At 47.5% G+C, this 25,426-nt stretch overlaps 1 protein-coding gene across 1 annotated transcript in view; it reads right to left on the reverse strand.

Annotated features, from left to right (window-relative positions):
• The window catches only part of REXO1 (RNA exonuclease 1 homolog), a 54,646-nt gene that overhangs the window by 8,862 nt on the left and 20,358 nt on the right, over positions 1–25,426 (reverse strand). Inside the window, exons 2-11 of the mRNA XM_064734095.1 lie at positions 23,142–24,898; positions 19,115–19,216; positions 16,687–16,888; positions 15,871–16,034; positions 13,675–13,812; positions 10,012–10,135; positions 8,842–8,955; positions 6,111–6,248; positions 4,037–4,150; positions 2,407–2,480 (exon numbers count right to left, since the gene is read on the reverse strand). Coding sequence (XP_064590165.1) covers positions 2,407–2,480; positions 4,037–4,150; positions 6,111–6,248; positions 8,842–8,955; positions 10,012–10,135; positions 13,675–13,812; positions 15,871–16,034; positions 16,687–16,888; positions 19,115–19,216; positions 23,142–24,898 — 2,927 coding nt within the window. The remainder of the gene's footprint in view (positions 1–2,406; positions 2,481–4,036; positions 4,151–6,110; positions 6,249–8,841; positions 8,956–10,011; positions 10,136–13,674; positions 13,813–15,870; positions 16,035–16,686; positions 16,889–19,114; positions 19,217–23,141; positions 24,899–25,426) is intronic.

Consider the following 25,426-nt stretch of genomic DNA (forward strand, 5'->3'; position numbering starts at 1 on the left):
GACTCCATCAGTGCCCCTTCCAATGCTTTACAAACCTTTCAGTGAGGAAATTTTCCCAATTTCCAACCTAAACCTCCCCTGGCCCAGCCTGAGGCCGTTCCCTCCCTCCTGTCCCTGTTCCCTGGGCTGTCCCCTCCTGTCAGGAGCTGTGCAGAGCCACAAGGGCCCCCTGAGCCTCCTTTGCTCCAGGCTGAGCCCCTTCCCAGCTCCCTCAGCCTCTCCTGGAGCTCCAGACCCTTCCCCAGCTCTGTTCCCATCTCTGGACATGCTCCAGCCCCTCAATGTCCTTCTTGTCATGAGGAGCCCAAACTGACCCCAGGATCTGAGGTGGGGCCTCAGCAGTGCCCAGCACAGGGCAGAGCTTCCCAAAGGTCTCACCCTACAAAGAATGAAACTGTTCTGGTTTGTCCCAGGATTAAAGGCTGGAGAGAGGAGGAACTGAGGCCCTTGTAAAGCTGCCATGTGTGGGCAGAGAGGAAACCAAAGCAGGATTTGCATATTTTCCTGCACAGATCACTGCTGCAGGTACAGCCTGAGCACAGGAACTGCATCACTTGAAGTTAATGAGGCAGCTGGGCCAACACTGAGGCCAATCTCTCCCAGATTCCACAGGCAGCACTGCTCAAAGGCCTCATGGATCACTGCTGCCAGAGGCTGCACTTGTCCTCTCTGCACCCATGGCATGGAACTGCTCTGCTGAGGCACTGGGAGAGCAGCTCAGCAGCCTGGAGACACCAAACACTTCTCCCTGGCAGCTTCAGCCCTTCCCTCCCTGTGTGACACAACACAGCTGGGCAGTGAAGTGAAAAAAACCCCATTAGGTAATTCTGTTGTCATGAAAATGCCCAATTCTTCCTGGCTGGGAGGAGGGCAGGGAAGTTGCTCCTGTTTTTGAGGAAGCACAAAGAGCAGCCTCTGCAGGCTCCCTGGAGCAGCACAGCTCCCTCCTGCCACCTCCTGCCTCCCTGCCTAACTGCAGCAAACCCAGCTCACTCACACAGCTGAGTGCCAAATTCTGGGTTTTCCCACCACTGCAGGGCAAAACAATTTAAGTTGCACTTGATTTATCCCCTTAAGGGAAGCCACTGTTCTGCTAAAGGCTTAAACAAGGATTTCCCAGCCCTGTGCTTGAACACACACAAGTTTTCTAACCAGCTTACTGCTCCAGTTACTGAGAATGCTTTCATTACAAATATTTTCTGTTTTCAAAGCATTTCTTCAAAACTGAAGGATTCTGTGCTCCCCAATACCCCAATATCCAAAACTTTCACTGCATGCTCTGATGCTGAGCAGCCTGTGGATTCAATCTTGAATCTACCAAAAGGTGCTGTGAAAACTGGGAGCTTATAAAAAGGAGGGAGAGAGACTTTTTAATACTGGTATGGAAGGACAGGACACAGGGAATGGCTCCCACTGCCACAGGGCAGGGCTGGGTGGGAGATTGGGAATCAGGAATTGTTCCCTGGCAGGGTGGGCAGGCCCTGGCACAGGGTGCCCAGAGAAGCTGATTTTTAAAAAAATCCTAAATTTATGTGGAAAAGAACAAAAAATAATAACCTGATGCCATTCAATCCAACTGTGCAGGGCAGGCTTTTATGGTGTAAACAAATAAATTTGTAACAAACCTTGAATTTTACCCAGAATCACCTTCTACCTCTAGCTTTTTGTTCTCCCCTTGTGTGGCAGCTGCCAAATGTAAAAATGCCACTAAAACAATGACAAGGAACATGCCCAGAGACCTGGGAGAAAGGCACAGGACAGACTGGGGATGTGGGGTGGCACACCAACTCTCCTGCTGCTTAAGGGAAAGAAAAAAGCACCTGTGCAAAGGTAGCCAGACCCTCTGCTCCATCAAACTCCACACCTGAGAAGGTCCTTAATTCCTTTTTCTAGTGCTGGGCTCCCTCCAAAGAAGTTTTGTGATATTTTGGAGTTACAACATGCTCATTGGGAAGGTTCCTCCCCTCATTACAACCAAGAAAACTTGTCAGAAAAAATCTGTCCACCAGGATAAAGTTACCTTAGCATGGGAATCTGGAAAGGAAAAGATGGGAAAAAGGGTTTGGCACTGTTGCCAAGGCCCTGAGACTGCTCTTTAAAAGGAAATCCTTTATTTCTCATTTCTTCTGTGATTCACTGAAGAACATGAGCTTTCCTATGTCCCTCAAGTAGACAAGCTGGGCAGCTCAGGATAAATGAACCCAGCTCACTCCAGACAGCTGAGTGTCAAATACTGGATTTTCCTACCACTGCAGAGCAAAAAAAAACATTAAGTTGCACTTCTTTTATCCCCTTAAGGGAAGCCACTGTTCTGCTAAAGGCTTAAGCAAGGATTTCCCAGCCACTGCCACTGTGAGCAGGGCACAAATGTCACAGAGAATAAAGAGGTGTTGTTCCATCACTTACTTTAGCAACCTGGCAGCCTGGTGACCCCACAGCTCCAGAGCAGCAGCTGTAGTGAGTTTCCCACCCACCTGGCACTGAAAGAGAAAGAGAGGAAGGGTCAAGGAGAAAATTCTTGTTAACAAGAGACCTGAACTTCAGCTTTCACTGCAGATCCCCTGGATGAGCATGACAAAAATGTGTCAAACACAAGGGGAAAATAACTGTGGATTCACAGGCAGCAATCTAAAGAGTTTAAGTCTCTGGTACTCAGCCAGACAAACTCCAGAAGCCACTCAATGATGGAAAACCAGAGCAGAGCTCAAACTAGGTTAGTGCCTTGCTGCAAATGAATTCAGCCAAGATCAGTGAACTCTCCTGGGAGTGACAGACCTCTAGTGCTCCCAGCCAGCCTGTTAAAGGGCTGATTCTTTCCCAAAAGCACAGGAAGGTTTTTTTTTCCTTTACAAAAAGAATGAAACCCCCCTGCTGCAGCCCCAGTGTCACATTCTGAGGACAGCCAAGCCCAGCAGCTCTTGGTGAGGTCATTGCAGTGACAGGCACAGAAGTGCCACCACCTGGGAGTGTGACAGGCCCCAAAATCAAGCTCAGAGCTGAGGAAGAGCCTGTGCTCGGGGCTGGAGCACAGGCAGCCAGGCCAACCTGTGGTTACTGATTATTGCAGTGTTGTTGTGGCTCCCAGGACAAGGTGAGAATTGACTCCAAGTTCTTAGAAGGCTGATATATTATATTATATTATATTATATTATATTATATTATATTATATTATATTATATTATATTATATTATATTATATTAAATATAATAATTATTATTATTAAAATTAATATTATATTATATTATTATAAAATTATCACTAAATTATATTAAAATTATATTATATATAAATATTATTTATATTAAAATTATATTATTTTTAAATGGATTATTATAAAATTAATTATATTAATTAATTATTTATTAATTATAATATATTATTACATTATATATATTATATTTAAATATATATATATATATTACATTAATTTTATTATATTATATCATATCATATATACTAATTATATATTATTATGATAAATATATAAATTATATATATTAATATTATATTATTATATTAAAATTATACTAAAATTATATTAAAATATATTATATGAAATATATGTTATATTAAAATAATATTATATTAAATGGCATTATTATAAAATTATATTATATTACATTAATATTACGTTAATATTATATTATTTATGATTATGTTATGTTATTTATGTTATATTATATTATATTATATTATATTATATTATATTATATTATATTATATATACACTAAAATTATATTAAAATTATATTATATGAAATATATATTGATATACTAAAACTACACTAAAGAAAGAGAAAGGAGACATCAGAAGGCTGGCAAAGAATGATAATTAAAAACCTGTGACAGACTCAGAGAGCCCGACACAGCTGGCTGTGATTGGCCATTAATTAAAACCAATTCACATGCTGGGTAAACAATTCTCCAAATCACATTCCAGAGGAGCAAAACATGGAGAAGCTGAGGCTTCCCAGGAGAAGCAATGGTGGCAAAGGGATTTTTAATGAAATGTGGCAGTTCCTGGCAGGGCTGTACCTCTCTGCTTGCGCAGCCGCCCCCAGTGGTGCACGCACTCCTCCCGGCGGATGCAGCTCCCCGAGGCCGACACCATGTACTCGGTGCCACAGCGGCAGCAGATCCTGCACGAGGCTTGGGGACAGGAGACAAACAAACAAACAAACAGCCAGGTCACTGCAAGCAGCCCTTCCTACCCCTCACCTGGCCAAAGCAGAGGAAATCACCATCACTCGGCCCCAAACGCTGTTAAATGATGTTTTCTGGTATAAACTATTCCAAATATTGTTGCAAACTTCTATGAAAGCACAGAAATCCCTCTGAAATCTGCCCCCCAGAGGCAAACACAAAGACTCTCCAGTGGCTTTGGTTCACATAAGCTGCCCCCAGTTCCAGCAAGGTTTGCTGCATTGTTTCTCCATGCACAGCAAATTACGTTGGAGTCTAACACAGTTATTTTAAGAACAGGATAAATAAGTCATTCTTTGGACACCAGAGCTAATGAAACCTGGTTTCCAGGGGATCTGTGCCTTGTCACTTCCAAATGACATTTTAGCCCTTCTAGGGCACAGCTTTTCTGTCAGGAGCAGTTGGGGCAAGGCCTGGCAGTCTGCAACAGCTCCCTCCTACCATCTCTGCTTTTACTGCCCAAAATCTGGGGAAGGGAGATGCAAAAAAACACTGGGAAGCAGCTATCATTCTTCTCATCTCCATGCAATTCCATGATTCCACCAAAACTGCATTTTTGTGTGAGCATTAAAGCTGTTAGGACATTCCCAGCTCTGCCCAATTGGTCACAGTGGCACCAACAGCTTTAGTTAAACAAGGAGAAATTCAAAGATCCCGCAGCATCTGCAGGAAACTACAGGAACAAAACCAGGAACATGGGCTCAGGTTCATATAAAGGAGCTGGCTGGTTCCTGGGAAAAAAGGGCTCTCACAAATACAGCACTTGACAGTGTTAATGCAAGAGAGCTTTTGCCCAGGTTGCTTCAGCAACCACAGGACAAATGTAGGCACAAGGTGTTAACATGGATGAGCACTTAACACACTTTAGTGAGGTCTCTCCACACACATGCTCAGGGGAGCGTGGCAAAGCACCTCAACAGAAATCACCAGTCTGGATTTTATCCTGCTGCAGCACAGCCTGCTTTAGGCAGGGGCTGAGGAGCAGAAATCTTGAGTTCAGGCCATGAGTTCAGAAAATTCAGAAGCAGACCCCATCCTGTGGGTTGACCCAACCTGTGGGTTCAAGGCTAGGTTGGATGTGGCTTGGAGCAACCCAGTCTGGTGGAAGGTGTTCCAAGGGGTGGAATGAGATGGGCTTTAAGTCCCTTCCAATCCAAACTATTTTGTGATTTTATGATCACTGCACAAAGGGCTCTGGGGAACTGTTTGGCCCAGCAGTGCCATGAGATCAGATAGAAAACTCTGCAATCCAGAGCAGCAGAGCAGGACCCACTGCAAAGCCAGCCTGTCCCTGTGCCAGTCCTTATCCCACCAGAACAGCAGCTCACACAGACAGAGACACAAAAAAATCCTTCCCCTGGGAGAGGGGAGGGTCACCAAGAGCAGAACAGGAGCCTCTTTCCAACTGGTGAATTGCTGTTCTTTGGCAGCACAGAATCCTGGAATTGCTGAGGGTGGAAAAGACCTTTAAGATCAAATCCAACCATCAGCACCACCACCATGGCCACCACTAAACCATGTCCCCTGTGCCACATCCACACATTTTTTCAACATTCACAGGGTGATGACTCCACCACTGCCCTGGGCAGCCTGTTCAATGCTTCACAACCTTTTCCACAGAGAAATTTTCCCTTATATCCAATCTAAACCTCCCCTGGTGCGACTTGAAGCTGTTTCTTTTCATCCTGACACTTGTTACCTGGAAATTAGAAATTAGAAACCTCCCTCAGCCTCACAGACTATAAACTCTGGGTCAAAAATAGCATTGTCAGGATGTGAAAGCTGAAGAAAGAAACTCTCCATGCAGCAGAGCTCTGCAGCCACACTGCCCATCCCAGCAGCACCAAGGGGCAGCTCCTGCTGTGTCCAGCAGACCCTGCAGAAGGAAAGAGGCAGCAGAACTTACAGTCAGTGACTTTCTTCTCCTCTGCAGTGTAGAGCACAGCCCGTCCAGCCTTCTCAGGGTGAGGCATTGGGTACCCATTCTCCTTGAGCTGCTCCTCAGTCATCAGGTACTCCTTGAGGCGCCGGTACAGGGCAGCTCCTGCACACAAACAGCTCAGCTCTCAGCACCAAAGCACTGCCTGTGTTTCTGCCTTTAACAAGTCTCCTATCTTCATAAATTGAACTTTCCCCACTATTCTGAACTTGTCTCAGCTCAGGATGGACAGGGGAATAGGTGTTGGGTGGTCATTTCTAAAATCTGGCCATTATTGTACAAGTTGATTTTTAAACTCCTTGAACAAGGAGCATTAAAACTGGAAAGCACAGCTGGAAGAGAATTCCTCCAAAAGGCCCATCTTCAGCCTTGCTGTTACTGATAGAACCAACCCAATTTGGGTTGAAGGGACCTTGGAGATCATCCCATCCCAGCCCTGCCATGGCAGGGACACCTCCCACTGTCCCAGGCTGCTCCCAGCCCTGCCCAGCCTGGCCTTGGGCACTGCCAGGGATCCAGGGGCAGCCCCAGCTGCTCTGGGCACCCTGTGCCAGGGCCTGCCCACCCTCACAGCCATGAATTCCTGCCCAATATCCCATCCAGCCATTATCCCAATATCTTATCTATCCATTCCCCATCAAGCCATTCCCCCTTGTCCCATCACTAAATGTGAGATTTCTCCCATTTCAGTGTTTAAATGCAAATATATCTGATAATTGGTAACACAGCCCTCAAATACCCCTCCCAAAGGCCACCCACAGCTCCCTAAAAACTTCATTATCCAAAGTTTCTTCCTGCTACTGATCTCAGGCTGCTTGTTTCATTTCACTGAATAATTATAACTTCTTGCACTCTGCTCAATATCTCCTTTGGCTGCTGCATTAAACCCTTCCAATATTCCTGGGTGCCCTTTGATGTTGCTTAGCTGAGCTATATTGGCCCTTTTAAGCTTTCTCAATGTCAATTCCTTCTGCTCCATGGCCTCCCTGGCTCTCCTCTGATCTCCTCCACAATTTGCCTACATCTCTTGGCAACCAAAATACCCATAACTGATTTGAGCCCACATGAAAAATGCTCGTGGCACAACCCTTTGGCTACGATACGACCTTACTGTGACATTGGTGAGAATGAAACTGAGCCCTGCAGAGATGGAGGTTTTTAAGTTTGCCTTTTAATCTGACAGGCACATTGTAAAGAACTGCTTCAGGGCAAGAAAGTTGAAGTAAAATAATGCCCAAAGCACAAGAGGCAGCTCTGAATGGTTATTGATGCTCCATCAAAGCCAGCCAGGCTGCAGCAGTGACCTCAGAGCCCCAGTGAGGATGGGAGGAGGGCACTGGTCAGTGGTGTCACCATTTCTCCCCAAGGGACTCTGCAGCTCTGTGATGCAGCCAGAGAACAGAGAAATCCCAGCAGTTCAGGTCATAAAATCCTGAATGGGAAGGGACCCACAGGGATCATTGATCCAGCCCCATCCCTGCACAGCCACCCCAAACTCCACCCTGAGCACCCTGGGAGTGCTGGCCTGGGTTGGGAGAGACCTTAGGGACCATCTTGTTCCACCTTGCACCAGCCCAGGCTGCTCAGAGCCCTGTCCAGCTCTGGCACCCTGGGCAGCAGCAGCCACTGAGAGTTCAGGTGACACCAGGGGTGACAGACACGACCCCACTGCCTGCACTGCCAGCACAGCCAGCTCCACACAGGCTCAGAGACCGGACAGCCCATGGAACCTGGAATGTCCTCAGTGGGAAGGGACCCTCAGGGATCATTGATCCAGCCCTGTCCCTGCCCAGCCACCCCAACAGCCCCACCCTGAGCAGCCCTGGGAGCTCCTGCAGCTCTGGCAGCCTTGGCACCATTCCCTGGGCAGCCTGGGCAGTGCCCAGCAGCCTCGGGGGGCAGAACCTTGCCCTGAGCTCCATGCCAAGGCCTGGCACAGCTGCAGCCCTTGCTGGGCTCCTGTCCCTGTGCCAGAGCAGAGCTCAGCCCCTGCCCCTGTGCCTGCCCTGGGGAGGAGCTGCAGCCCCCGAGGAGCCTCCCCTCAGTCTCCTGGGCTGCAGCTGAACCAGCCAAGTGCCCTCAGCTGCTCCTCAGCCCTTCCCCAGCTCCGTGTCCCTCCTCTGGGCACTCTCCAACAGCTCTGGGTCCTTCTGATCCCGTGGTGCCCAAAGTGCCCCCAGCACTGGAGCTGAGGCTGCCCCAGGGCAGAGCAGAGTGGGACAATCCCTCCCTGGGCCTGGTGCCCCCAGCACAGGGTGGCCCTTGGGGCTGCCAGGACCCAGCAGGGACTCAGATCCAACTTGCACTGACCAGGACCCCCAGGCCCTTTCTGCAGTGCTCTGAGATGAGCCAGATCTGCTGTGATGCCTGGAACAGTTGCTGTGCACATCCCAAGGGATGCTCCTGCCTTACAAGAGCTCAGCTTGGGCACCTTGGTCTGGTTCTCTGGCTGTCTGCTGATTTCCAGGACATCTGGGTCCTGTTTGGCTTTGGGATTTGCTGCTGAATTTCTTTTTTCGTCAGCCCTTCCCCAGCTCCAAGTCCCTCCTTTGGACACTCTCCAACAGCTTTGGATCCTTCTGGCAGTGTGGTGCCCAAAGTGCCCCCACAACCTGAGGTGAATGCAGCATCCTGATCCTGATCCTGCCCCCCCAGTCAGTGTCACAGCTCAGCCCCCCTCAGCAGGAGCAGCTCTGACCTGTCAGATCCTCGGCTCTCAGGCTCCCTGAGCGGTTCAGGGTGAAGCTGGTCTTGGCAGCAAGCTTCCCTCCCAGCACAGCCTCGTGGGACACCACCTTCTTGTTGCTTGTCTCTGCAAGGAGAGGGAACAGCACAGGGGGACACAGATCAGGTGACTTCAGTCCCAGTTTGGGACACTACACATGGGCAAAAGGACAGTTCTGTTTATTCTCTTTAACTCCTGTTTTGCTCCAGAAATGGGTTCTCTGTGCCACAGGCTGGCCCAGCATTTCCATCCCAGCACCACAGAGATTATTCTGTTCACACTGTCAGCCCACAGCAATTTTAAGGGCAGCAAAGACACTTTTCCAGGTCTGCTAGAAACTTGTAGCTCTCCCTGCTCACTCTGCACAGCAAGCCCTCTGACTGAGCAGAACAGAGGAGCCAGCACAGAAACAACCTGACCCCTTCATGGGCTGTGTGAGGGCATCACCCACCCTCAGGAAGCAGCTTTGATTCTGGGGCCCTGCAGACCAACCTCCCACACAGGATCCTTCAGCTTCTTTCAGAAAGGAGCTTCAGAGCTCTAGAATATGCTCAACACATCAGACAATGGCAGAGAGGGGCTTTTTACTAATCATTAACTGGCAGCCCTCTCCTAAAGGCCAGCCTCCAAGTTCAGCTGCTCTGCCTAATGGCCAGGAACGTAATGAAGACAGAGGGGAGAAAAGGGAAGAGACCAAAGGAAAAAAAAATTCACAAGAACAGCACAAATTGATTGTTTAATGTACCCTCTCGAGAGCCAATAATGAAATGTCTTAACCCTCTTCGTTTCTCTCTTGAAGCTTAATGTGTGTAACAGATTTCTGTGGTGATGGACGAGTCTATCACTTTGAAGGCATCATGTGAAAGTTACTCCATTAGCAAGGCTTTTCATTTGAAAGAACTTGTGCTAAAAAAAACCCACCCATGTGGCATTATCTCCATTTAGGCTGAGAAAGCCAACAAAGCATTGCAGGACCTGCCTCTTGAAGGCCCATTAAGGCTTGCCAGGCTATAAAAAGCTTAAACTGGAGCTGTTTGCCTTTCAGCATAATGCTGCTGAGAAATGGGTTCTGGCCTTTTGAAACAAGTTTCTCTGTGTGGTTTGTAATCCCAGCAGGGCTCCAGCTGCAGGGTTGGTACCTACTGTTGGTGCTGGCTGGGGAGTTGGGCACGAGGCTGCGGAGCTTCTTCAGGGTGTTCACAGCCACGTTCAGGTAGATGTTGCGGCTGGTGCTGCGCTCGTAGGCCACCTTCTCCTCTGCCAGGGCCTGGGAACAGCACAAATCATCACCACACACTCCCTTCACTGCTCACAGAACCCCAGAATGGTTTGGGATGGGAGGTGATGAGGTCTCTGGTGTCCAGATGACCCCAAGGCGTTAGAAAGTCTCTTTTTCCCAGCCCCGGGATAGAAGAAGGCAGCAGAATTCCTTGGCTCTGGTTCTCAAGGTTGTTTATTGTGACCGTGGTCACAGGGGCTCTTGGATGAGGGAAGAGATGAGAATGTGGACTCCATGTTCAGAAGGCTTGATTTATTATTTTATTATATATACATATATATTACATTATAAGTATACTAAAGAGAAATAGAAAGGAAGGGTTTCCTCAGAAGCTAGCTAAGCTAAACTAAGCTAAGAATGGAATGGAATGGAATGGAATGGAATGGAATGGAATGGAGTAGAGTAGAGTAGAGTAGAATAGAATAGAATAGAATAGAATAGAATAGAATAGAATAGAATAGAATAGAATAGAATAGAATAGAATAGAATAGAATAGAATAGAATAGAATAGAATAGAATGATAACAAAGCCAGCTCTCTCAGACTCTGCCGAGATAGCTCGGTCCTTGACTGGCCATTAATTATAAACATCCAAGATGGCCCAATCAAAAATCCACCTGCTGCATTCCACAGCAGCAGATAACCATTGTTTACATTCTTGTTCTGGGGCATCAGCTTCCCAGAAGGGAAAATCTTAAAGAAAGGATTTTTAGTGAAAAAGATGTCTGCAACAGTTTATTTGTTCTTATCTAACACATTGTCTGTCTGACCTGCTGAGGTCTGTCTGGCAGGTCAGGTTGGGGCACACTCACCGCCCTCAGGGCAGTGTTATCTTTTTATACTAAAAACTTTGTGTACTTTATTTACAATAATTTTCCAATACCTATCACCTATGTTAGACAGTCTGGCTCTACTCTAAACCAACCCAAAAGTGCCACCATCACAGCAGAAGATGGAGGACAAGAAGAAGAAGGAGAAAGACAGAACACACCCAGATTCCTCCATCTTGCCTCTTGAACCCCCATTCTAAATCCCCAAAATTCTACTTTTTCACCCTGTGGTAAATTCACTATCATTCTATTCAAACCCTTGTGGCTTGTAACTCTTCACACAAAGTTGGGAATTGTTTCCATGGGCTAAAATCAAAGGCACAGGTGTTTGTGACTCTGTGCCAAGGTCTCTGAGCCCCCTGCCAGTGTCTCGAGTCCACCAGAGATCAAGGTCCGGGGTTCTGACAGGGAAGAACCTCAAAAATCACTTTTTTCCACCTTCCACTACCCCAGGTTGTTCCAAGCCCCATCTGACCTAGCCTTGAACAGGGATGGGGCAGCCACATTTCCATGGCTTCTGGAGAAAAGAAATGTTTGGCTCTTAAATACAGACTCCAAGTAGTGATACCTCAGGTTTGAGCTTTTCTATTTTTCACATTCTGTGCTTCTTTAGTGGGTGGGTCTGGGTTCATATTATGGGATGGTGAGCTCTGTGCACAGAGCAGGGAGACAAAACAATTCCTGCTCCAGCTGGGGACCAAGGACAAATGATCCAAATCTCAGCCCAAGAGCACAAACACCGTGGGCTGGAGAGAGAAAAACAAGCAGGGTGGGACTGCATGGGCTGGAGCTGGAATTGGACAATTAACTCCAATATGCAAATGGAGCAGAACTTAAAAAATTGAGACCCTGTGACCAGGTGTTCATTTTGTGACCATTTTGATTCACCTGGGGTGCAGCCCTGGCTGGGCTCTTGTGCTGCCCAAGGTGGATCCACTGAGGCCTTTTAACAAATCCCTGCTTTATTCTTTAGCTCTGTCTGGTCTCAGTTCTAGCTCAGCCTTCACAAGGCATCAGTAGGATCACCAAAAAAAAAAAATTACCTGACAAGGAGATGAGTAATAAAGCAGAATATGGCACCAATATTTGCTCAGGTAAGTAAGAGGGAAAAAAAAGTAATTTTATTTTAAACAAAGTGCTGGGAAAAGTACTTTCATGTGAAAATTTCCTGAAGAGATCAATAAAAGTTTCCTACTTAGCAAAAAAAAAAAAAATTGAAACTTTAACATATTTTAAATTAGTATCATCCCTTCTCTTTCCCCCAGTATAAAGTCTGCTGCCACATTGGCTTAAGTATTCCAGAGCTGCTCTTGCTCCCAGGAATATCTAACCTTGCCATGTTTTCATCAAGTAATTCTTGATTCTTGTTCTTGCAACTGCCTGGGCAAGGCTGCTTTGCCCACTTGGGTGCAGTGCAAGATTTTAACTGGTAAGAAAAAGAGGTTTGGCAAATGGTGACTCCTGGGGAAGGTGGAATCCCACAACAGAAATCCTCGTGGTGTCTGCTTTGTTTTGGGACACACCACACAATGTCCCACATTCACCCAACTAACAGCCAAGCTTTTCCAAGAAAATGTATTACTCTCTCCACTCTGCTTCTGGAAATCCTACCATACTGTCCCTACTGCTAGAAAACTCCTTAAAGTCTCCTTAACAGCCTTCAGAAGCAGCAAGGAACCGATTCCCAACCAAACACACCTATCCCAAACACTTCCCTGGGCTCAGCACTGGTTCCAGGAGGTGGTTTTGGCTGCACCAGAGCAGCAGCTCTGGGACCACAATGAACATTCCTCTCCTGGGGTTATTAAAGGGCTCAGGCAAGATTTCCGAATGAAGGGAAAGATGGGATTTCCTACTGGAAGCCCCCACTGGAATGACACTTGCTGTTGTCCATTGTGGTGATATTTAATGCCAGCTGTGGATAGGGGAATCTTCAGGGAATCAGGGAATGGTCTGGCTTGGAAGGGACCTTAAGATCATCGAGCTCCCACCCCAAAGTTGCAAGCATAAATGCAATTCAGTTTTCTGGATTTACTACCATTTTAGAAGGATTTTGTCACAGATATCTTTTATGGAAAATCCTTTCCTCCTGAGAAGCTGTGAGGCCTCAGGAACAAAATGTAAACATTGATTATCTGCTGCTGTGGAATGCAACAGGTGCATCTGTGATTGGGCCATGTTAAATGTTTGTAATTAATGGCAAATCACAGCCCAGCTGGCTTGGACTCTCTGTCCAATAGTGAAGCTTTTGTTTTCATTCTTTGCTATTCTATTTTTAGCTAGCCTTCTGATGAAATCCTTTCTTCTATTGTATTAGCATAGTTTTAACATCATATATATTATATTAAAAGATATATTATTTTTATTATATATATTTTATATTTTATATATATTTTATATTATATATAAAATATAATGTATTATATTATATATATTGTATAAATATAGAATATAATATATTTTATATGTAATATATAATTATAATATATTTTATAATATATTATTATATTTTATATTAAAATATATATTCTTTTATATATATTAATAATAAATCAAGCCTTCTGAAACATGGAGTCAGATCCTCATCTCTTCCCTCATCCAAGAACCCCTGTGAGCACCATCACAGGTTCTGGCCAAGGCAGAGGATGCCATTCCCTGCTGCAAACATTACTCCTGAGAAGCAGGGATGTGTACAGACCTTGTCGAAAGCTTCCTGGGAGGAGGAGCAGAATTTCAGGCACTCATCAATGAAGAGATTGAGATACCTCTGGCGAATGTTGGTTGGGACTTTAGCACCAAACTCTGTGGGAATAACAGGCCTCTGTAAAGTGGTGCTCTGGAGGTGAGACAGAGAGAGAAAGAGGCTGGTCAGGCTCCAGGAGCTTGCTCTGAGGCTCTGCCACTTCCTGTTATTAATCATGGGGTGACTTCCTTTTTGAAAATCTGCCCAAAGCCAAACTTAACACGCAGCACTTTTGGTACTAAAAATACCATTGAGGCTTCACCACCTTCAGTGCTCTAAGTCCTTCAAAAGCAGCTGTATTTCACTCGAAGTCAGCCAGGAGCCAGGGACTCCAGGGGCATTAGTCACACACAGCATTCCAGAGCAGGGCATGCTGACATTTCCAGTGAGAGGGCCAAGGTGAGGATGGCACCGAGCACCACTGGAGCCATGAACACACACCACAGCTATGGGCACCACACACAGGTTTGGTGCTCTGGCTGTGAAAAGAGAACAGGAGGCCCCACCTATCCCACCCCCATTCCTGGGGCATTCCTGCAAATTGATTGCATTGGGTGTTTTCCTCAAATTTTAATGCCAATCATGATGTTCCTAAAAGGATTTACCCCTTCAATTTACTGGCATGTTCTTCAAAAGCTGCATGTTGGGCTGAGCTGTGACCCACCACTGCAGCTTCCCATTTCACACCAGTTTATCCCCCCATCACAGCACACTGGCCTCTTTTTCAGAGAGGAAAATGTTCATTCATCTCTAAAACACCCAATTGTTTTGTCAGTTGTCCTCCATCCCACCCAAGAGATATCCATTAACCGAGCCATCTGCTGCAATCTGGAATGAAAACAGCTCTGAGGAAGGTGTGAGCTTGTTCCAAGCTGGTCCTCTCTCAATGGAAGAAGTGCTCATTTTCCCCAGGAGACTCTCACCTTGATACCCTGTTCAAAGGGATTTGGTCTTTTTCATCAAATATATAAATTCTCAACCTCTAATATTATATCCTTAACCACCTCTGTAACTCTGCTAAATATTTTATCCTTTCAGTTATTTCTCTTATTTTTAATCAGCTTCAAGTTCTTTGTTACTATGGTGGCAGTTTGGGTGGGAAAGGAAAAAAATTACTTTTCACTCTTCTAGAAATAATCAGAACAAGTTATGACAGATCTTGACACAAACCATCATCAATAAATGGATTTTTAATCAAGTCCTGGCACTAACCAGTTCTGCCATCCACTCCAGCAAACAGCTCCTTATGCCATCCCCAGGCTGCTCCAGGAGGAATTCTGCTCTCAGTTGTCTTAGCAAATAACAGATTCCCAATGCTCACGGAAAGGAGGGAACTTTACAGAATCCCACAATGGTTTGGGTGGGAAGGGGCTCTAAAAATCATCCCATCCCACCCCTGCCATGGCAGGGACACCTTCCACTGTCCCAGGTGCTCCCAGCCCTGCCCAGCCTGGCCTTGGGCACTGCCAGGGATCCAGGGGCAGCCCCAGCTGCTCTGGGCACCCTGTGCCAGGGCCTGCCCACCCTCACAGCCAAGATTTCTTTCCCAATATCCCATCTAACCCTGTTCTCTGGCCATGCTCTCTCCCTGTGTCCTCTCACTTTGCTTAGGAACTCACAGCCAAGGCACCCAAAGGCTGGGCAGAGATCCCAGGGGGTAAAGAGAAACAAAAAAAAGCAACTAACAAAGACAAAACAGTCTTTTCTTTAAACACCAGCAGCAGCATGAAGTTCAGTGCTCACATTTTACTCTCTAGGTCACAGAGGGACATTATTCATAACCACCAGTGTGGCCCACAGAGCCTGGCAAGGCCATGAATCCATCCCTGGCTTGTGAGCACAGGAGGTTCCAAGCCCCTGACCCAAACACACCCAGGCCAGTCAGCACAAGAGAAGGCTCAAATTGGAGACAAATGATCAATACTCACAAAGATCAGAGCAGCATTTAAGTATTTCTACCTTTTTAAGCTCCTACCACTTGAGTGTTTAATTTTTTATACAATGCTATCTAGGAAAACCACAGGAAGAAACAAACCCACTCAATCAACATAATCAAAACACCACTCTCAAGGAGTGCTAAGTTTGGAACAGCAGGATCAAACATTCCACCCTCCCTGGGGAATGACAGGAAAGAATTCAAACTCCCCTTACCTGTAAGGAGGGAACATGTGCTACCCTTTTGGGCACGATGGTGCTGGTGGTCTTGGAAGCCATCCCAGCCAAAGTGCAAGGCTTCAGAGGAAGGGTGGAGGCTTCAGAGTCATTGGAAGGTGTGACACTCCTGCCACCAACAGCTGCCTTGCTGCTCCCAAGGCCTGCAGGGAACACAAAACACTCAGGGACCAATCCTGCCACTGGGCTCCAGGCTGCCAGAATGAACTCACTATCAAAGGCCAGTACTGCAAGCTGTGATTTTCTCAAATCCAGGTCTCCAAAAGGACACAAATTGGGCAATTTTACCACCTTGCAGGCAAGGATGAAGAAATCATCTGCCAGGAAATGTGTCTCATTTGGGTTTGTTTGGGGTGACTGAGTCAGCAGAGTTTAAAGAGGTAACTCTGGCAGCTGGAGGCACTGACACCCCACACTCAGCTCTGAGTCCTTCCAAGGCTCAGCAATGAGCCCTCATTAGCACTTCCCTCCTGCTCTGCCCCCCCAGGCTTCAATGGAAGAGGGAATGAAGAGCAAACACAATCCAAGGAAGAAATAGAAAAAGGAGAGGCTGAAGTGAGGGAGGTTGGGTGAGACACATCAGGCTGGACACGTCTGACCTGCTGCTTTTCACAACAGGGTGGAATTTCTCAGGCAAAGACCTTCCACTGGCCACTACCAGCAGAGATTCAAGTCATGGCCAGTCCTACACATCCCCTGACAGTTTCACACGTGCTCAGGAGAAATATAAACAGGGTAGAGCCTTTAACCAGGGGGAGGACAGGACAGCGACCCCAAATCCCACCGCTGCCTTACTTTGCTTGGCCGCTGCGGTGAGGGCTGCATTTGGCACGTGAGCAATCCTCCTCTTTTCTCCTGGCAAACAGAGAGAGGTCTTTTGAGCAGCCCCAACCAGCTGTGCTGCCTGCTGCTGAGCCAGCTGGATCCTCTGGTAACACACCTCCTGGGCCGTGGGGGGACGGTAGGGCCGCACCACCGGCTTGCTCGGGGTCTCTGCCTGCACACACAAACAGCATTTAGGGCCAGCAGCTCCCCTGCTCCATCCACACCCCCCAGAAAGGTCTCTTCTCCTCAAGCCCTCTGTTAGTTTTGAGAGGACAACATCCCAAGTGTGCTCCAGAATGAAATAATTAAGAGTCATCCTTTAACAACCATGGCATTAATGATTCATGCTCTGGGAAGGCCTCCCAGCTCACTGGCACGTTCCTCAATTCATGAGCTGCTTTTAGTGGCTGTGCCCAGCCCAGTCCTGGGCTCTATCAACACCCTCAGCCTTGCCCTAACACACAGACCCTGTGCTGCCTACTTTGCTTTTTACTGCAATAAAAAGGTGACACCAATTCTCCACTCCTCTTTGCCACAGGACACTGAGCTCCACTGCTCCCTCCCTGAGGACACCTGCATCCACCTCTGCACCACAGCAGCTCCCACCTCTCTGCAGCCCTGGAACTGCTTAAAAGCCTCACAGAGAAGTATTTATGGCATCAGAGCATTACATAAACTGATTTTCTGAATTTCAAACAGGCTCTGTCCCTGCCCACTTCTGGAGGCACCTCAGTTACAGCACAAACAGGTTCCACACGAGCTTCCTTTGATGGCCAAATTTAGGTTTGCAGGAGAAGTGCCAGAAATTATGTCAGCAAAGAGAGAAGTTTCCTAGCAGCAGAAGTGCAAGAGAAGCAGCAGCAGTACAAACTTCTCCCTCTACTTCACAGCCTTTGAAATGTGAGGAACAGGCCTTGAATCTCCTTGGAGGAGGGTGGCCCATGAAACACCTGGGGGCAAAGCTGGCACCTCCTGCATTCCCGGCCTCTGATGCTGACAGCAGCTTCTGGATACCAAACTGGGTGCAGTCAGACATTAAATTATAATTACAGACTTCCAAGCAGCACAGGCCGCTCATTTTCTGCCTCACCTGCAATTCCTTTGGCCCCCATTTCCCTTGGCAACCAACCCTGAACTCGCTCCCTCCCCTCCTCCTGCTCAGTCCCTGAGCCATAAATCATGAGCAAGACTGAGCAAATATTCCACTTGGAGGGACACAGCAAGGCACGTTCTGAGGTGAAAAGTGGCAGCTGAGGTGCTCCAGCACCTCCTGGGCAGAGCTCTGAGCTGACAAACTCCAGGGAATTCAGGTGCTGGAGCTGAGCACACCAGGTCAGCTCTGTTTGCCCAAGCAAAGGCTCTGCTGGGGCTCCCATCTTTGGAAAGCATTTTGGGATCAGCTGTCACATTAAGAAAATATATTTGAAGGTTTGTACATGTCTAAAAGGTGCCTCTTTGCAATAAATATTTGAGTTAATGAATTTCCAAGCCATTTGCTTCAGTCTCTTATCTCTTCACTTTGGAAGAAAGGGCCCTTATCAAACCACATGAACTGGCTGGAGATATGTAGTTAAATAAAACCCATTGTATTGACCCCAGGGCTTCAAATTATTAAAGGCAAAAAAATCCTTCCTAGGCAGAGAGGAAAGGCAGAACAATTAATTTGGACTACCCAGCTCAAATTAGTGCACAAGCCTCCACTCTTATCCTGCTGCAACATAAAACTAATCTGAGATCAGCACCTGGAGGGAAACACATTAAACCCTCAGAGAAAACATGAATTAAAATCCCAGCGAGAAAGGAACAAAAAAATCAGAATTTTTTGCTTCTTCTTTGCCTTTTTTTTTTTTTGTTTTGTTTTAATTTTTCTCCTCTGTATTTGTACAATTGGGAAAGAAGAGTATCCAAACAAATACTGCTGAGATCTTGGCTGATTCAGGGCAGATGTAAGGTAATGGTTTTAAACATCTGATCAAATTCCTGAAGTATCTTTTAGATCCACAAGGCACAGAAAAATACCAGCAGATACAGAGTGACCTTGTGTGCAGTTAATTTTTATTGAAATCTCTAAATTAAGCTATACTGGAGAAAAATGAACACCCCAACCTATCCCAAAGGGTTACCAAGAGCACAATCCACTCACTCTTCCCAGCCTACCCTTGGTTTTAGGAAGGTTTTTTGTTTTGCTGCCACTTTTAACAGATCCTAAACATGGGAGATTTTTGAGCAATTGGAAAGAGAGGAAATAAAACAGCCACAGATTGATTCCAGCACAAACAGCTCCCACACTGCTGCCTGGCCCTGGGAGTGCAGCCTTTGCCAGGGTCAGGACAGAAAATCCTCACTTGGAACAACCTAAACTCATCTGCTTCTAATCAGCTTTTAAATCTGCACTTACATTTCCTTGTTTGACAAGATGAGAGATCCTTCTTTTTTGGCCAGGAAACAAGGTAGTTAAATTATCTTCTGTCTTTTCTTCATTTGCTTCCTCTTTGGATGGCTGGAAAACAAAAGAACAGGAGAACAGACTCGAAGATGCCTCTCAAGAGGGAGATGTGGAAATTCTCCTTTTGGGTTAACCTTGCAGAGGACAGGTGGGAACACGTGGCCAGTGACAAGAACCTTCCAGAAGGCACCAAGGAACAGCAGCAGGACATTCCCAGGCCAGCAGCAGCTCCATGAGCTGGCATGGGGCAGGATCAGCCTTACCTGGCACAGGAGCCTTGACCAGCCCTCCCCTGGCAGCCACTCACACTCCTCACCTCCCATGGCATTTTCAGAGTCCAGGGGGGTTAGGGTGGATTGGTTTTTAAGAAGTTGGGAACTGACTCATTCTGCCCTGGGCAGTGCTGACACCTGCTCAACACCAAACCACAGTGCCCTCACCCCACATTTAGGGAAATATTTCCTGCAGGCTCAGCCACAGCTGTCACTGCAGGAAGACTCTGGTGACACAGTGCAGGTCACATCCAGACATCAACAGGAGGCAGAAGCACATCTCCAGCCAAGGCTACTCCAAGCTGACACCTCAGAGCTGCTCCTGGACAAGGAGAACACTTGGAAATCTGCTTGAAATTCAATTCAGTTGTTAATTGATAGAAACTTGTGAAGTGATTTGTTTCTCAAAACTTGTTTTCAGTTTCTCAAAACAACTCCTGGCAAAACTCTGACAATCTCTGAAATTCAGCAAGAGAGCCAAGCCTGGATTTAGGGATGAGCTTGGGCACCACTTGGGACAAACCTGTGTTCATCACCACAAGGGCACCCTGAATCACTTGGTTCCCCAGGAACCCCAGGGTTTGTTAATTCACTTCCACCCCTAATAAACTCTCACAATGTAATTCTGCCAGGCAGAAATCACTGCCCTGCCACATGCAGCTCCTGCAATCACAAACCCTGGAGCATCCTGAGCTGGGAGGGACCCTCAGGGATCATTGATCCAACCCCTTGTCCTGCACAGCCACCCCAACACCCCCACCCTGAGCACCCCTGGGAGCTCCTGCAGCTCTGGCAGCCTTGGCACCATTCCCTGGGCAGCCTGGGCAGTGCCCAGCAGCCTCGGGGGGCAGAACCTTGCCCTGAGCTCCATGCCAAGGCCTGGCACATTACTGAGCCCAAACAACACAGGGTTGTGTTGGTTTTGCACAGCCTGGTGTTTGGTAGTGGGGGAGGCACAGAGGTGGCTTCTGTGAGAAGCTGCTGGAAGCTTCCACCATGCCCAGCAGAGCCAATCTCTGATGGCTCTGAAGATGGACAGGCTGCTGCTCAAGGCTGGGCCAGTCAGAGGAGATGGGAACACCTCTGTGATAACAGATTTAAGAAGAAAATCAAAATAAAGTGAGGCATGCAGTTTTAATTCCAGCTAAAGAAGAGGAGGTGAGAACATGTAAGGGAAACAATGTGGAGACACCAAGGTCAGTGGAGAATGAGGGGCAGGAGGTGCTGCAGGCACCAGAGCTGAGATTCCTCTGCAGGCTGTGGTGATGACCATGGTGAGGCAGCTGTGCCCCTGCAGCCCCTGGGGATCCACAGGGATGCAGAGATCCACCCACAGCCCATGGGATCCATGGGGATGCAGAGATCCATGGAGATGCAGCAGAGTATGCATGAGGTCCATGGAGGATAGCAGAGACCCACCCGCCTTGGGGATCCACAGGGATGCAGAAAATCCATGGGGGATGCAGAGATCACCCATGGGGATCCACAGAGGATGCAGAGATCCACCCACAGCCCATGGGATCCATGGGGATGCAGAGATCCATGGGGGATGCAGAGATTCCCCCCATAGGGATCCATGGGGATGCAGAGATCCACCCATGGGGATCCACAGAGGATGCAGAAATCCACTCTCAGGCCATGGAGATCCACAGGGGATGCAGAGATTCCCCCCACAGGGATCCCTGGGGGATGCAGAGATCCACCCACAGCCCATGTGGGTCCATGGAGGATGCAGAGATCCACTCTCAGCCTGTGGGGATCCACAGGGAATGCAGAAATCCATGGGGGATACAGAGATCACCCTTTTGGGGATCCATGGGGGATGTAGAGATCCACCCACAGCCCATGGGATCCACAAGGGATGCAGAGAACCATGGGGATGCAGGATTCACACGGGATCCACAGAGGATGCAGAGATCCACTCTCAGCCTGGATCAAGGGATGAGAGATCCATGGGGGATACAGAGATTCCCCCCATAGGGATCCATGGGGGATGCACAGATCCACCCACAGCCCATGGGTGAGGTGCCCACACTGGAGCAGTGGATGCCTGGAGGGGGCTGTGATCCAGTGGGAGACCTGGTGGAGAGAGAGGGGCTCTGCTTCCAGGCTGGAGCAGCCCGGCCTTGGAGGACTGCACCCATGGCACAGCAGCTTTGGGGGGCTGTGTGCCCATGGAAGGGGCTCACATTGCAGCAGCTTTGGGGGGCTGTGTGCCCATGGAAGGGACTCTCATTGCAGCAGTTTTGGGGGGCTGTGTGCCCATGGAAGGGGCTCTCATTGCAGCAGTTTTGGGGGGCTGTGTGCATGAAGGACCTCATTGCAGCAGTTGGGGCTGTTCCAGAGGCTCTCATTGCAGCAGTTTTGGGGGGGCTGCTGCTTGTGACACTGGACCCACACTGGAGTTCATGGAGAGCTGTCTCCCCTGGGAGGAACCCCACAGTCTCACAGGGGAAGGATTCCTCTCCCAGAGCAGTGGAAGAAAATCTCACTGATGAACTGACCAAACCCCCATGGCCTCTCTCCCTGCACTGTCTGTGGGAAGGAGAGAAGGGCTGAGGTGGAAAAAGCTGTTTTAAGGGCTTGTTTTACTTCTCATTGTATTCTGATTTTGTTAACAATAAACTCACTTTGTACCTCTAAGCTGAGCCCTTGGAGTGCTCTCTCCTGGTCCTTACCTCAACTCATGAACCCTTGGTTTGAATTTTTTCTCTCCTCTGTGCAGCTGTAGCAGGGGAGGGTGAGTGAGTGACTTCCATGGGTGCCTGCTGCTTGGCCAGGGTCAAACCACAATGGATCCATCCAGGAAATCCTCCACAAACAAAAAGAAGCCCCATGACCAATCCCACCCAGACACCCATGTCCCAAAGAAGGATCCCTGTGCTGCAGTGAGCCTCCTTCCCCAAGGAGCAGGACACCAAACCTCAGCACAGGGATGCAAAGGAGCCACATGTAGCTGAGTTTTGTCACTCCAGGCCACAATTAACTGTTTGCTGTGAGTGGCAGCCCCTGGTTCAGCATTTTCTGAATTAACTTATCAGTAATTCCTGCTACAGATTACGTGCCCTTCAACTATTTTCTTGCTATGTAAATACTGTCTGTTTTATCTCCTTAGTCTGAAGCCTCTGGTACCACTGGAAGAAATTTTACCTTCAATTTTTTGCTTGCACCACCCACAAGGTATCCAGAGATCCTGAGGAACTACCTGTAGTATGCATTTAGAATAGGAAAGATGAATTTGGGGAGTCTCCAAAGTGTCTGACAAGTACTGGACTTGCATCAACACCCTGTCCAGGTTCTACCTCCCCCAGGTTCCTTAAACTCTGCAGCAAGAAGAAGGCAGTGCCCAGGCTGGCAACCTTAGATTGGCATTGAAAACCCCAAAACTGACTCCCTGCAGCCTTTTCTCCAGCCATCTACATCCTCAAGGTTCTCAGGCCAGATGGAGACAGAAGTAATTGATGACCCTGAAAGCTGAAAGCCTTCACACAAAAGGAGACTGAACCCTCCCATTTCACAGCAGCTTTGAATCCAACAGGTAAATTCAGGAGCAAACACTTCCAGGCACTCAGTCATGACAAGGAAGAGATTCTGCCAACACATGGAGTTCCCTCTTCAGCTACTTGAGATAAGCAGCACCACTAAACCAAACCAGAATCCTTCCACCTTTGGAGGGGAGAGAACCAACACCCCCAACCCAGCATTACCTGCTTGCCCAGCCTTCCCTTGTCTTCAGTTTTCACATCTTTAGATTCATTAAAGATCCTGAGACACTCCTCCATGGGATCTGACTCAAAGTCCACATCTTTCTCAAGGATGGAATAATCAATGTCATCAGATGTAGAGGAGGATGATGAGGACTTGGACAGCTTGGAGCGCTTTGCTTTCTTTGTCCTGTCCCTGTCACTGTCAGAGGCTGAGCCAGAGTCAGCCCCATCCAAGTCTGAGCTCACATCAAGCAGTGAGGAGGACAAAGGCCGGCCTCTGTCATCCTCATCTCCACTCTCATCCCCAAACAGGTCCACGTGACTCAAACTCTGCTGCTTCTGACCCTTCTTGGGGTCTCCTTGTCCTGCACAAGTGACCTTGTCCTTCTTTCTCTCCAGGGAGCTCTTGGTCCCTTTCTCCTTGTTTTTTCGACCAGAGCTTTCCTTGCCATTTTTCACATCAGCAGTTTTGCTCTGAGGATCCTTCTTGCTGCTCCCCACTTTCTCTGTGCCCTTGGTGACACCCTCGCTCTTGCTTTTCCCTGAACTGCTGCTGCTGGACTTGGATTTTTCTTTCTTACACCCATCCACCTTTTCTGACTTGTGTTTTTCAGGTTTTTTCAAGTTCCCATCTGTTTTCACTTTGACGCTTTTGTCTTTGCAGTTTTTCTCTTCATTCTTAGTTTTTAATTTTTCTTCTTTCTTGAGCACTTTGTCTTTGTCTGCATTTTTATTTTTCTCCTTCTTCCCAGCCTCACTGAGGCCTGCTGCTTTACTAACATCAATTTTCTTCTTTTTTGTTTTGTCTTTGGAGTCTTTGTTTTTATTTTCAATTTCCTTGTTGTTCTTACCAGAACACAACTTTGCTGCCTTTGAGTTCTTGTCTGATGAGTTCTTGGCAAGGTTTTTCTGTGAATTTGGAAGGTCCTCCTTGTGCTGTGCTGCTTCTTTGCTCCCCTGGGAAGCAGAGCCTTCCAATTTTGTGCTCTGCTCTTTGCTGGAGGACTCATTTGACTCACTCTCTGAACCAGCTTTGGAGGGTGAACTACCAGAAGCTGTTTTATATTCCACCTCAGCCTCATCTTCAGAGGAGGAGAACCTGGCCAACACCTCATCATCATCAGGATCTTCACAGAGCTTCTTCCTTGATGGAGAGTAGGAATCCTCATAATCAGAGGCTCTGTCCCTTTTGGACCCCTTGGTTGTGCCTTTGCCCAACAGCCTGGCAGAGTAATTGGAAAGGGGGTCATATTCCAAGTCTGTGGAAGGCTTGGAGTCATCAATCACATATTTGTTGTTGGTGACAGTGCTGCTGTATTTTTTATTCTGCACCACAGCCTTGGGGACGTACTCCAGCGAGCTGCCCTTGGAGCGGGAGGAATCCAAAGTGTATTTACTGGAGCGGGCAGCAGCAGCCAGAGGAGTGGGGTTGTAGTCTGAGTTGTTGTTGAAGTTGTAGCTCCCTGGATTGTACTCCAAGGAGGCAAAGGAATCACTCTGAGGCCCAGCAGCTGACACAGGTGTGTTTGAAATGAGTGAGGAGCCCTCTGAAGCACCAAACTCCTTCGTGGTTTCCAGCAGCTCCTCGTACTTCTTCTGCTCCCTCTCCACTTCGTTCTTCACTGCCTCAATGGCCTTGTTGACCAGCTCCAGCTCCAGAATTCCAGGGGTGACATCTGTGATGTCAGCCAGAAAGCCATCCTCCACCTCCAGGGAGGGCCTGGGCAGCTCAGGGTTGTAGGGATCATAGCCTCGCTCTGCAAAGGGGAAAAAATCATTTACTGCCAGCAATTCAAGTAAAATTTAAAATGAGGCCTTTTTAACGTGTGTTTTGATCAAACCCCAACACTGAATGACACAACCAAAAGTCACATTCTTACACCACAGAATAAATACCAAAAGCCACCAGTGATGTTCTCTGGCCTAGACTAAACCAGATTGTAAAACTTACTCCCAGGACTAAAGATCTGTTAAAAAAGTGCTTTTAAGACTCATGGAAAAGCTCTTAAAGCTCTATAAATTAAATATTCTTCAAGGCACCAAAGAATAATCCCCTGTATTAGGAGCTGACTGTGCACAGAACTATCTGCTAAATTCAATGAAGCCACCAAGAAGGAAAGAAGAGAAGTGAGAAACTCTGGATTAGGTTCTCACTTGCCAATGCCAACACCTAAAACCACCAAAAGCCTCAAGGCTCAGAGATTCTTATGGCAGCTACAGGAAAACCACTCTGATCTGAACTGACAAACTGAGAGCTGCTGGTAGGAAGGAAAAACTACAACAGG

This window comes from Zonotrichia leucophrys, chromosome 28 (assembly GCF_028769735.1).
Source record: "Zonotrichia leucophrys gambelii isolate GWCS_2022_RI chromosome 28, RI_Zleu_2.0, whole genome shotgun sequence".
NCBI classification, from domain to species: Eukaryota; Metazoa; Chordata; class Aves; order Passeriformes; family Passerellidae; genus Zonotrichia; species Zonotrichia leucophrys.